The 13,456-nt window shown below is 50.9% G+C and overlaps 1 protein-coding gene across 1 annotated transcript; it reads right to left on the bottom strand.

Annotated features, from left to right (window-relative positions):
* Positions 1–246: 246 nt before the first annotated feature.
* On the bottom strand, positions 247–11,670 carry dhtkd1 (dehydrogenase E1 and transketolase domain containing 1). The gene is made up of 17 exons (XM_060061635.1): positions 11,399–11,670; positions 10,699–10,851; positions 9,976–10,187; positions 9,358–9,552; positions 7,856–8,125; positions 7,090–7,261; positions 6,431–6,629; positions 5,939–6,251; positions 5,662–5,746; positions 5,326–5,465; positions 4,284–4,434; positions 3,779–3,885; positions 3,377–3,541; positions 3,158–3,240; positions 2,428–2,594; positions 1,826–1,911; positions 247–1,018 (listed from the first exon to the last, which is right to left on the bottom strand). The coding sequence occupies exons 1-17, from the start codon at positions 11,574–11,576 to the stop codon at positions 917–919; spliced, it is 2,778 nt and encodes a 925-aa protein (XP_059917618.1). The 5' UTR covers positions 11,577–11,670; the 3' UTR covers positions 247–916.
* Between the last annotated feature and the right edge of the window lie 1,786 nt (positions 11,671–13,456).

Here is a 13,456-nt window from a genome sequence, read left to right as displayed (position 1 = left end):
TGAGTGTAGTGGGAGGGTGATGGGAGCAAACCAATAAAAACCATGGGGAGCGTTTTGGTGGACACCTTGTAATGTCGTCATTGAGCCCATTTACAGAGATAAGAGTATGTAAGGCTGGTCATACAAATATGTTTTATGTTCTATTGTTGACCCTATAGTGTATGACCACCAATGAGATTATAAAGTTATTCTACTGTCAGCAAGAGTTCATTTAGGCCCGTTTTTTTAACACAAATCCATGCAACATAAAATCAAAATAGATTTATTTGAAAATATTACAATTTGATCAATTGTACAGTAAGCCCTTGTTTTTCTGATGATTGACATTCTTCCATGAACAATTAAAAATACAGTCTGATTACAGGCATGGGGTCCATTCTGATGTTCGGTTTGCAGTTCAAGAGCAGTTTGCCATCTGTCTGAACCCATGTGGGAGTACGGGAGAACGCCGTCCCAGAGACATCGGCCTCAGACCGAGTTCTAAAGAGAGACACTTGTGGGACAAGCAAAGGAGTACTTCGGAGATGACGATCAGAGCACTGATGGATGAGTTGAGTGTGTTCAACTAAACACCGGGGGATTCAAACACCAGACCCCCCCCACCGGCTGAGAGATGAACACAGACACTTTAAATGTCTTCCATTGCAGTAAACAACAAACTGATATAGCCTTTGATGACCTTTGACCTCATGGTGATGCAACATATTAGAAAAACAAAACGGTCAAAAACCACACATGACACAATACTCAACTTCCCCCCCAGCCTATCTCCCTCTCACCTCCACCCTAACTCTCGCCCCCACTAACCTAACTCTCTCTCCCCCCCCCCACCCTATCTCCCTCCTCCCCCCCCTTCCTTCCAGTAGTATTTCACAGTCAAGCGGTTGGGTGGTTCCTAGTGCCCTGATTGGCCGTCCTAGGAGAAGGTGGCGGTCAGGATGGCTTCCTGCTGCTGCTGGTGAATCGCCCCGATGCCCACCGCGGGGGCGGGGAGAGCCGGCCGGCTGACCAATCGGAGCTGAGATGAGGGAGTGACGAACAGAAAGGAAGGGAGAGTAAAGATTAGCAGGGATGAGATTACATAAACGACAGAAGTTGAATTTATTCAGTGCGTTTAGAAAGATGAGCGCAACTATTGTAGCATACCGCCCCCTAATGGCAGGCATCTCATGCTACATGCTTCTCTAACTTTAAGTATTCATGCATTATGGTAAATGGTGAACGGACTGCATTTATCTTACGCTTTTCTAACCGGTGGCCACTCAAAGTGCTTTACAATGCTGCCTAACATTCACCCATTCATGCACACATTCACACACCGTCGGCGGAGTCAGCCATGCAAGGCGACAGCCAGCTCGTCGGGAGCAGTCAGGGTGAGGCGTCCTGCTCAGGGACACCTCGACACTCGAACTAGCAACCTTCAGCAGCCAACCCGCTCTACCTCCTGAGCCACATGCCGACCTTGTTATGTATTTACGTATACACAGTTTCTAATATTTTTGATACCCTAACGTCTCTCTTCACCCTGACACTACTGAATAATGGTGGGTATGTGATACTGAACAGCAGCTCCAGAAAAACTAAGCATTGCGTAGCATCTTATCCGAGCTATTCTGTTGTATAAGGGGAATGGGTTAACCTAGTGATTGTTAGTGCTTGGCACTTGTTTCTATGAACATCCTTACTGTACCGACAGCGATATATTGTTGTTTCACTTTCTTCTGACACATGTACTTATCGTAAGTCTCTCTGGATAAAAGTGTCTGTTGAACGCCCTGAATGTAAGTGTGGATGTAATCTCCTCAGACGTCAGAGATGAGCTCACCTTGCAGGCCAGCTGCCTCTCGAAGCGCGGGGCCACGAAGGGCCAGGGGCCCATGTTCTGAGGCTCCTCCTGGCTCCACACGAACTCTGGGGGAGCATCACAGTTCACGTTAACACCACCCCCTCTGCTGCACCACCCCTGACTCCCACCACCCGTCTGCTGCTACATCCGTCAGGTGTTTCCTGTCGCCGTCTCTCTGAGTGAGGGTGAACATGTCGTTCTGAACATCTGTTCTGCACGTCTGTTTTTTCCCACGGTGTAACAGTACCGCCGTTAGACTGAACAGGAACAGGAAACCGTAGTGAGAGGGCCTCCTCTTCTGAGACAGCAACTCACTGAACATGGCTACCTAACCCAGGCTAGACTTCTGATTGGCCTGTCCTACTCACCGTGGAATCTATATTTATCAAATATATCAACAGTCAAGTACAATGAAGTATTAAAATATCCGATTTTATTCTCTCTCTCTCTCTCTCTCTCTCTCTCTCTCTCTCTCTCTCTCTCTCTCTCTCTCTCTCTCTCTCTCTCTCTCTCTCTCTCTCTCTCTCTCTCTCTCTCTCTCTCTCTCTCTCTCTCTCTCTCTCTCTCTCTCTCTCTCTCACCTGTGGCGTTGGTGTATCTCTGGAGCTCCGTCTGCAGGGCCTCCAGCGGGAAGGGGCACAGCTCCTCCACCCGGACCAGCGCCGTGCTCTGATTGGCTCCGAGCGCCTCCCTCTGCTTCAGCAGGGCGTAGTAGTGCTTCCCTGAGCACAGCACCACCTTGTGGACGCTGACGGGAACACACGCAGCGGGACAGTTACTAAACATGAGTTACCATGACGACGGGACATCGACGACCGTGAGACCATCGATATCAGACACAGAGACGTCATGCATCAGACAGATAATAGGGGGTTTGATTTGGACCAGAATTAAATTTTGTTAAGTGGATAAAACGGAGATCAGCACAGAGGACGCATTCCAGTGTGACACTGCTGTAGTTGACTTGAAGCCTTTAAAGCCACACAAGTCGTTCTGGAAATCAGAGGGAGGGAAGGTCTGGGGCCCACAGTACGTAGCTGAGCAGGCTGGAGGCCAGGCTCTAAACGCTCTAGGGGCCAAGCTCTAGGGGCCAGGCTCTAGGGGCCAGGCTCTAGGGGCCAGGCTCTAGGGGCCAGGCTCTAGGGGCTGTTGAGGCCAGGCTCTAGGGGCCAGGCTCTCGGGGCTGTTGAAGCCAGACTCCTAGGGGCCAGGCTCTAGGGGCCAGGCTCTAGGGGCCAAGCTCTAGGGGCCAGGCTCTAGGAGCCTGGCTCTAGGAGCCTGGCTCTAGGGGCCATGCTGAGGTCTCAGTACCTTTCAGGGGAGGCCGAGTCGTCGCCCAGCACGGGTCTGAAGGACGTCCCGGGACCCAGCTCCGCCAGGCTGGAGGTCGCCCCCTGGGGGAGGGGGGACAAACACAAACACAAACACACACACACACACACACACACACACACACACACACACATTAGCCGTTTTAAACCCTCTTAGCCTTAGCTCCTGTTTCCGAGCCTCTTAGCGGCGGCGCCGTACCGAGAAGCGGAGCAGCATCTTGGGGCCCGCCACGATCAGCGGCTTGCGGAAGTTGCGGACCATCTGGCGGCGCAGCAGGTGGAAGTACTGGGCGGGCGTGGTGGGGTGCACCACCGCCATGTTGACGTCGTCCCCGTCCACACCCTCCTCCGAGCTGTTGCACATCTGACGGAGGAGAAGGCGGGGCCGGTAAGAGAGGCTGGGGCTGGAGCTTGGAGTGGACCACGTTGGGCCTCTCTAACTGAGGGGTGGGTGGAGGGTGGAGGTGGCGCTGTATTTAAAGGTTGTGTTGGGGCTGGAGGTGCTGTGTCTCAGGACGTGTGTGGGTGGAGGTGCTGTATCTCAGGGTGTGTGTGGGTGGAGGTGCTGCTGTGTCACAGGGCGTGTTCGGGTGGAGCAGACCTGCAGGAAGCGCTCCATGCGACAGGAGGAGTGCTCGGGGCCGGCCCCGTCGTAGCCGTGGGGCAGCAGGATCACCATCCCGCTCTGCAGCAGCCACTTGGCCTCGCCTGTGGGGGGGGAAAGGGTGGAGCACAGCGGGTCAGCAGGGTGGAGCACAGCAGAGCATCCTCCAGAGCTACGTCCAGAGCTACTTCCAGGGTTACGTCCAGAGCTACGTCCAGAGCTACGTCCCTAGGAGGTAGAGCGGGTTGGCTGGTACCCGGAGGGCTGCTAGTTCGATCCCCTGCTTCTCCTCCTAGCGTTGAGGTGTCCCTGAGCGAGACACCTCACCCTAACTGCTCCTGACGAGCTGGCTGTGGCCCTGCATGGTTGACTCTGCCGCTGTGGGTGAATGTTAGGCGATACTGTGATGCGCTTTGGGTGGCCACTGGTTAGAAAAGCGCCTGCTTACCGTTCACCATTTACTTGTGTGGTTTATTTGTTCCATGCAGACGGTCTGGTTTACCTCCGGAGAGGAACGTGTCGAAGATGATCTGGGCCCCGTTGAAGAAGTCTCCGAACTGGGCCTCCCAGATGGGCAGCAGGCGCGGCTGGGCGATGCTCATACCGTACTCAAAGCCCAGCACCGCCTCCTCCGACAGGGGGCTGTTACACACCTACACACACACAAAGGGGGCTGTTACACACCTACACACACACACACACACACAAGGGGCTGTTACACACCTACACACACACAAAGGGGGCTGTTACACACCTACACACACACACACACACACACACAAGGGGCTGTTACACACCTACACACACACACACACACAAGGGGCTGTTACACACCTACACACACACAAAGGGGGCTGTTACACACCTACACACACACAAAGGGGGCTGTTACACACCTACACACACACACACACACACACACACACACACACACAGGGGGCTGTTACACACCTACACACACACAGACAGGGGGCTGTTACACAGCTACACACACACACACAAGGGGCTGTTACACACCTACACACACACACACACACACACACACACACAGGGGGCTGTTACACACCTACACACACACACACACACACACACACACACACACACACAGGGGGCTGTTACACACCTACACACACACAGACAGGGGGCTGTTACACACCTACACACATACACAACCTGATCTATGTCCTTAATAACAGTCTGTATATACTGGACTTCCAGGAGGAAGAAGTGTCTGTCTCTGTATGCATGTGCGTGCATGCGTGCATTTGTCTGTCTGTCTGTCTCTGTGTACACGTGCCTGTGCGTGTACTGGACCTCCAGGAAGAAGCAGTGTGCATGTGCGTGCGTGCGTGCGTGCGTGCGTGCGTGCGTGCGTGTACTCGACCTCCAGGAGGAGGCAGTGTGTGTCTGTCTCTGTGTGCGTGCGTGTGTGACTTTCTCTGTGTGGGTGCGTCTGTCTCTGTCTGTGTGCGTGCATGTGTGTCTTTCCGTGTGTGTGTGTGACTGTCTCTGTGTGTGTCTGCGTATGTGTGTGGGTACTGGACCTCCAGGAAGCCGGTCTGCTGGGGGCTGATGTGGTTGAGGGGGATGTGCATGTCGCTGGTGTCCTGACACACCATCATGGCGTGCCTCTGGCTGAAGGTCCCTCTGCCCACGTCCTGCCCGCTGATACGGATGTGGAAGCCTGGGGAGGAACGGCAGTACAACCAACCGAACAACAACTCATAGGACTCTACCAACAAAACAATCAATCCACTCATTCGTTGATTGACTCCTGAACTAATGAATCAATGTGTATGTGCTGACGTGTGTATGTGGTATCTGTGTGTGTGCGTGCGCGTGTGTGCTGTCTGTGTGTGTGTGTCTGTCTGGTAACGTACCCTGGCAGAGGAGAGAGCCAAAGGCCATGGCCTCCGCGGTGGACCAGTCCAGCTTGGTGCCGTCTTGGATCTTCTGCAGCCGAGCCTAAAACACCACAAAGTGAAAGACGTGCAAGAGAAGGTGGTTTAGATACAGTAACACAATAATATAATAACCCCCCTGGACCCACACACACACACACACACACACACACACACACACACACACACACACACACACACACACACACACACACACACACACACGGGGGGGGGGGTGAAGGGTGACTGGGGGTACCTGAACGTGGGTCTTCCCCAGGTGCGTGTGCAGTACGATGTGCTCCGGGACCTCCACCGACTTGGCCCCCACGTACTGCAGCAGGGGGGCGGGGACCCCGGTGTCCCAGGAGGAGACGCGGGCCCCGGGCTCCTCCAGGCCCCCCCAGCGGCCCTGCAGGTTGGAGGGGGCGGGGCTGTACTGCGGCGTGGCGGCCAGCTTGTCGTTGAGCAGGGCGTAGTGCGCCGACTTGATCTCCGCCCGCTCCGCCTCCGTCATCAGGCCCTCAGAGATCAGCTGGTCCGAGTAGGAGTCCGGGACGCTCTGCCTGGAGCTGGGGGGCCGGGATGGGGGGGGGGCATCAGCTTTGGGTAGTTTAACTCACTCTCTAAAACACTGTTAACTTACTTACTGCCCCCCAGAGGCCTGCTGTCTGCAGGCAGTTCTACGTCAGTGGTCCGCAGTCTACATTCAGTTCTACGTCACCCCCCTGCCCCCCCCAAGCGGACTGACCGGATGATGCGGTACATGGAGGGGTTGGTGAAGGAGGGCTCGTCCAGCTCGTTGTGGCCCCACTGCCGGTAGCAGAGCAGGTCCAGGATCACGTCCCTCCTGAAGTGCCGCTGGTACTCCACGGCGAGCCGTGTAGCGCGCAGCACCTCCTCCGCACAGTCGCCGTTCACGTGGATCACGGCGCAGTCCACCATCTTACCTACCGGGAGATAAACACAGGCGTCAGTTACATTAACATTTAGGGCGTTAAGCAGACGCTTTCATCCAAAGCGACTTACAATAAGTCCATTTGCCAGAAGTTTAGTTGTAGGGGCAGGACGGTTGGGTTATAAAGGTGTTTGACTCCCTTCTAAAAGGTTATGGGTTCGAGACCCGAATCCAGAGTCTACCAAGACCTTCTTGAGATGCTTAACCATGATCTAAAGAGAAAAATACTTTTTTTAACTACTGTCGCTTTGAAGAAAAGCGTAGACTAAAAGACTACTCATACTACTCATTCTACTAAGTAGTCGTAGTTGAAGAATCATTCAAATCTGATCCACCGTGACATGGATGTGTGTATCAAACTAATGTACATATATCAAATGCATAAGGAGGAGACAACAAGCAAGAGAAAGGGGGTTTAGATCCAGTAACATAATAATATAATAATCCCATACCAACATCAGAGCAGTACAGGGAGGACCTCCCCCGCTCAGACGGAGTGGTATAGCCCACTTGGTTGTTCACAATGAGGTGGATGCTCCCACCGACTCTGTAATGGGGGAGGCATGAGATGGTGAAGGTCTCTGGGACGATCCCCTGGCCGGGGAAGGACCCATCGCCATGGACCTGAGGGAAGGAAACGAGGACTTCATGAATTAAAGGGGTTGAGAGGTGGTCTGAAGACACTGACTTGGGTTAATTTGTTGATTTGAGACCAAACTCAAAAATACGCTGCTGGTAAAATGGCTAAAGCCATTTCGTAACTTGCCAAATGATAAACCAATTAAAATAGACTTTATCTCCAGTATCCTGTGGGTGATTTTAATTATAATTTCTTAACTAACGAGGCAAACACCAGACGCTGGGGTATAGATGGGCAACATGTAGTGATTCTTTCCAGTCCGATTGCTGCCGGTGCAATTACTCGGTGCAATCTGTAGGCGTCTAATGGTTCTACAACGCGTTGCCACTAGGCTATCCAATCACACAGCAGCTCAGGGCCTTCTAAACCACGCACATCACTTCTATCTTTCTCCACAAACAGCCGTCTTTCAAATCTTTCTTAAAATAGAGACACATTTTTTTCGGCAAACAAACACAAAGAAAAACAGTCTCGAAGGCAATTAGCAGATCATCGTGATAAAAGATTTCCCAGAGTGCGCCACGGTAAGCTATCACGTAGCCGCGGCTAGCCGGGGGGGGGCTAGCGGTAGGCTGTACCTGCAGGCAGATGACACGGTCCCCCGGGCGGGCCCCGTCCTCCAGGGAGTAGTCGCCCTCCCCGCGGAGCTGCTGCCGCGCCCGGGCCTTGCCCTGCGTCACGGGGTTGACGGCCTCCAGGTGGGAGGGGTTGGGCAGCATGGTGACGTGCAGCGGCCGGGCCGCGCCCAGCTCCAGGTGCACCGACGAGGTCAGGTGGGACAGCACGTCGCCGATGGAGGGCGAGCCCTCGGGGAACTCGCTCTGGCCCCGCATCTTCCGGAACATCAGCTGCCGAGAGAGAGGTTCGATGTTAGCTTTGCCGCGGAAATGTGAGGATACGTTGGTGTTGGTTAAAGGGGGGGGAAGTGATGCCTGTACCTCTCCTTTTGTTTACATGAATCAGTAACAAATGACTGTGTTACCTAGTATATATTTTATCTATTGTGCTTAGCCTCGCTGTGTTCTTTTTGGAAAAAGTCTGCCGAGTCAGGATCGCTTTAACTCACTTTATCTGGTGAAGGTTTGGACTAGTCTCTATGAAGCAAAAGGAGGGGAATTGACACGTGTGGAGATACACTTAGTAGGGCATTCTGAAGGATGCGTTACCTGGAGCGTACTGGCCCCCTGGGCTATGTGTTGTGACTTATCTACTGGGCAGGCGTGGACTCAGTTATATGCTCTGATTGGCTAAGCATGGTGCTGAACTCCCGCCCTCCTGGATACCCGTGTGTGTCTCTATGCTGCTCTTTTGTGGCCATGTGTTGGCCTTGCAACTTGGGTTGTGGCTATGTGCGGGAATTACACTTGTTTTTGTGGCCTTGAGCGTCTGGGTCTCTCGAACATCTTGACCGCTCATATCTCTAGAATTGACACATGATGAATGGCCTCCTGTATGAGCTGGATGCCTCCCTAGGCTCCGGATCCCTCATGTGGCCTGTTGGTATGAATGTGTGAATTATGTTACAGCCTATTGTAGCCCTGATTGCTGTTCTTGCACACCTTTACCCCCACTGTGTTGCGCACATTCTGCTGAACTGAAGCTATGTTTTTTGTGATTGTCTTTGTTGTGGATGATGCAGTGAAGCATGTTTGTATTGTCTACTTCTGTGTATATTTTATGTGGTATGATGCAAGTTTGTACTGCAGTGCAAGATGATTTTCGACTTTATCTTTAATCATACGATCGACACTCCCAAACCCCTCCCACTCACCCTAAACCCCTCCCACTCACCCTAAACCCCTCCCACTCACCCTGAACTCCCCCACTCACCCTGAACCCCTCCCACTCACCCTAAACCCCTCCCACTCACCCTGAACTCCCCCACTCACCCTGAACTCCCCCACTCACCCTGAACTCCTCCCACTCATCCTAAACCCCTCCCACTCACCCTTAACCCCTCCCACTTACCCTTAACCCCTCCCACTCACTGCGAGGGAGTGAGTGAGAGAGTGAGTGTGTGAACGAGTGGTTGAGAGAGTGAGAGAGCGTGAGTGCCTAAGGAAGAGTGCGAGTGAGAGACCTCGGGGGGGCACTTCAGCAGTCCGGTGAGCAGGTTCAGACGCCCCCTGTGGGGCATCCCGATGATGACGTCGGTCACCCCGCTGTGGGCGGACTGGTGGAAGAGCTCGTCGAAGAATCCCATCATGCTCTCTGCCCCCTCGCCGCCGTACCGCTTCACCGTGGCGAACTTGGTGGCCAGGAAATGGTCGAACTCCTGCGATTAGGAGACGACGTAATGTTTGGGATATTGCTTTGTAACATGGAGAAGATATTAGCGTATTGAGATAGTTTTCACAGTCCTGTTCCGTTACATTATCTTCATATCTGTCTTCGTCAGTCACACTGACGAATCACTTTTATCTTTCTTCACAATCTTTCAAATCATATGTATATATTATTTTTTAAATAAAGACAGAAATATTTTCGTTAAACGAACACAACACGGTAAACTATCAGGGGAAATCTACCCATCTTGGAAATCTGTGATCACGATGGTCTGCTGTCTCAATTGTGATAGCAGATCATTGTGATCAACGATTTCCAAGAGCGCTATGCGGTAAGCTATCCCGTAGCCCGGGATAGAAGTGTTAAATTCAAACGCTTAACCTGTCACTCAAACCTGAGTGACAGGCCTCACCTGAGACTGTAGCATGATGGTGGCCAGCCGTCTCTTCTCCTCGGGGGAGAAGGTGTGCTGCCGGAGCTCCTCAAAGCGCTCGGCCATCCACTCCCTCTCCTCCAGCGTGCTGAGCTGGCTGGTCTCCACGGAGATGGGGCCGCAGTAGACCCCCTCCAGGTAGGAGACCACCTCCTCCGCCGAGGCCTGCTCCCGCCCAAAGTGACGCAGTCCTGAGGGAAGGTCGACATAGATTATACATATATATATATTATAATAATACAAATATGCATAACAATTCATCTTGTCAATGGTAAATGGACTACATTTATACAGCGCTTTTCTGACCAGTGGCCACTCAAAGGGCTTTACATTATTGCCTCACATTCACCCATTCATGCCCACATTCACACACCGACGGCGGTGTCGACCACACAAGGAGACAGCCAGCTCGTTGGGAGCAGTCAGGGTGAGGTGTCTTGCTTGAACTAGCAACCTTCCGGTTACCAGCCAACCCGCATGTAACCGGAATATATGATGTAATTTAAAGGGGGAGATACAGTATGATGTAGGAAGGCCTTGATAGAGATACATATGCTTATTATAAATTATAAATCATAATTTAGAACAAAATTCAAGGATAATATGCAATAATAATAATATATAAAAGTAAGATAGAACTGGAAAGTACTTTAAAATGGGTGAAGGAACAACAGAAGAAGGAGTTGTAATGACTTTGTTTACCTGAGGTGTTGACCTGTCCTTGTAGCGTCCCGGTCAACAGCTCTATCTCTGGGACATTGTCTAACACGGGCTGCTGGGGTAGCAAGGGGTTAATTTTAGCTGCTTTGTGCCCATGTGCTCGATATGCTTCAACTAGTCGGGCCACACCATGATCTGAGGGGTAGAATATAGAACAATAAATAAGTCAAACAGACCCAGGGTTTTATTAGGACGTCAGACATCTAAACACACACTCAAAGCATTGATTGGTGGGCTGATGGTGGCCCGGTTACCTTGATGGGTCAACAAACTGCACACACTACACTGCTATAGTGTGGGATGTAATGTAGTGTAATTAGCCTACTGCTGATTGCCTCATTCAACAATAGTTACCACAACAACACCCCAATGACCTGACCAGACAGCACTGCAGACAACTGTCAGCTAAATCGGATTAAAGTTAGAAACCGGTTCAAATCATGACATGGGTACACCTTACGAACAGCAGATAACGCACAGTATAGGTTTGGTTTATAAATGACTGTTTCTGATTAGGATCACCATTCAGCCTCATAGTGAACCACCATTTGGTATAAGATGCATAACAACACATACTGTCACTGGAGAGCCCATAGCCATCCGAGAAAGAGAGGATGTCATGTCTTTAATGAACTTTATCCCGAGTTGAGGGGCCCCTATCATAAAGCGATGCCTCACTGACCTTGGTTCAGAGCAGACCCCGGACCCCTCTCAAGCTCCGCGTCCTGGGCCAGTCGTCTGGGCCGGTAGCCGTAGACCCCCTTATCAGTGTGGTAATAAAGTCCGACCGACTGCCGGCCGACGCTCAGGTAGGACCTCCTCATGCATGGCAGGTTCTTCAGTAAAAGTAGCACAGACATGGTTCACAATCGGAGCTACGGTTCCCGGTGTCTGTGATCCCCGGCGCACACTACAGGACGGCGGCCATACTGAAGAGGTGTGGCGTGCGGTCCTGTGATACCGGAGCCTGCAGCTACAGGACCGCAGTTCTAGGACCCTCGTGACACGAGTTTGTTTTGCCAAGGCAGGCGAATCATCAGATAGTAACGCAATAATTCTTGAAAACGTGATCAAACCGTCTTTAATAGGTCCATGGATTAAACTCAACATGTAGCTGACATATGTATTAAAGTTAACCATACCTCCAAACATACCTCAGCCTAAACTTAACCATCTGTAACCCAATACCTAAACTTAACCATCTCTAATATCTGAACGTGACCATATATAACCTATGAATTAAAATTAACCGTAGGAGATTATACATTTATTGATGTAGACCTTGACCTTAAAAAAAAGGTAAAGGTTAATATTTTCCTTAGGAAACATTAACTCTCTGTCGCGAGGGTCCTAGAAATGCGGTCCTAGGGCGGCGGCCCTGAAGCTGCAGCCTTCGGTCTTGCAGGAACATTCTAAAAACACACACACACACACACACACACTAGATGGGAGGCGCCGGAGAAACCCAAGCTCATTGGCTGAGAGGAGGAAGCTCTCGTCATGTTGGGAATCTTCAAGTCTACTTTCTGTCCTCAACTAATGATTGATTATTGATCCTTCTGATCTGGACCCACACGACCTGGAGACGATGGTCGCAGAATAAAGTCTGGATCGACGCGAGTTCATATTGTAGACCAAATTGGAGCCGTGACGCAACAAGTGCGCTCAGCCAAGGCTGTGACCCCTGACCCCCCCCCATTATGCAGAAAGCCAAAAACCTTTACAAAATGCGGTCAGTAACAGTTCGACTTGGCAGGAGGAACTCCGCATCCGTTGGCTCCCCTGGCCTTGCCCTTTTTGTGATGATTGTCATTAAGTTAAGTTATTTTCCCTAGACTGGTTGTATGACTGGATGCTTCCATACCTACGATGTGTTTTTAAATCCTTTGCCGATGAAGTTCGGACTTGTTTCCTCGACCCGGAGGGCACAATTTGAATGAAGACGTACCGTCCAAATCTGTACATGCACAACACTGATACAAAGTAATGTTTAGTCTTCTACGATTGTCTACATCAGGGATGGGCAACTTTCTTGATAAAGAGGGACACATTTTTCATCATAACCATCGGAGGGCCACATGACTGCACACTTCAACTAAACGTGAGCTGAGAGAAGCTACACAATTTTCAATTTGGTAGATATGAGTTCCTGTATTCTGGTGCATTTTGGGGATGGCCACTACCTAAAATATCATCCAGAATCATAACCTATGTACGGTATGTTAATTGAACCAACATACATTCATTTCATGTTTTCCATGCTCAAACAGCCACATGAATGATCAGTATTTTTATCAGTGCAAAGGGCTCACATACATCATCATTCAATGAAGTCAAAAAACTGAAAAACAGTGGCCCAACATTAAGTGCAACAACTCAATGAACTCAAACCCAACAAGTAGTTGTAGTGGCGACTTAAGTGGATATCTTTAATGACTGATATCGCTTCTAAGCAAACTAGACGCATGGGTTTGCCTTCGAATTCTATGAATTCTTCTCATCTTTCTTGACCGAGTTTTCTGTAACTCGATCAATTATTATTCTTTTTTTTTTTTATTCTTTTTTTTTATTATGTGCGGGCCTGATTGAGTGAGGATGCGGGCCACATGCGGCCCGCGGGCCGCCAGTTGCCCATCCCTGGTCTACATATTAAAAGGAAGTCGTCCATCACTAGATGGTTCATTGCAGCTTATGTCCAGGGCTGAATAGAAGAGGCTGTCCACATTGGTCCATTAATGCT

Source organism: Gadus macrocephalus, chromosome 9 (assembly GCF_031168955.1).
Source record: "Gadus macrocephalus chromosome 9, ASM3116895v1".
Taxonomy (NCBI): Eukaryota; Metazoa; Chordata; class Actinopteri; order Gadiformes; family Gadidae; genus Gadus; species Gadus macrocephalus.
Note: the sequence above shows the minus strand (reverse complement) of the source record. Positions and strands in the feature narration are given on the sequence as shown.

Coding starts and splice junctions, on each gene's coding strand:
- dhtkd1 (XM_060061635.1), bottom strand. CDS start 11,576: ATGTCTGTGCTACTTTTACTGAAGAACCTGCCATGCATGAGGAGGTCC. Junction 5,747..5,938: donor TGGGGAAGACCCACGTTCAG/GTACCCCCAGTC, acceptor GTGGTGTTTTAG/GCTCGGCTGCAGAAGATCCA. Junction 3,886..4,283: donor CGACACGTTCCTCTCCGGAG/GTAAACCAGACC, acceptor CCCCCCCCACAG/GCGAGGCCAAGTGGCTGCTG.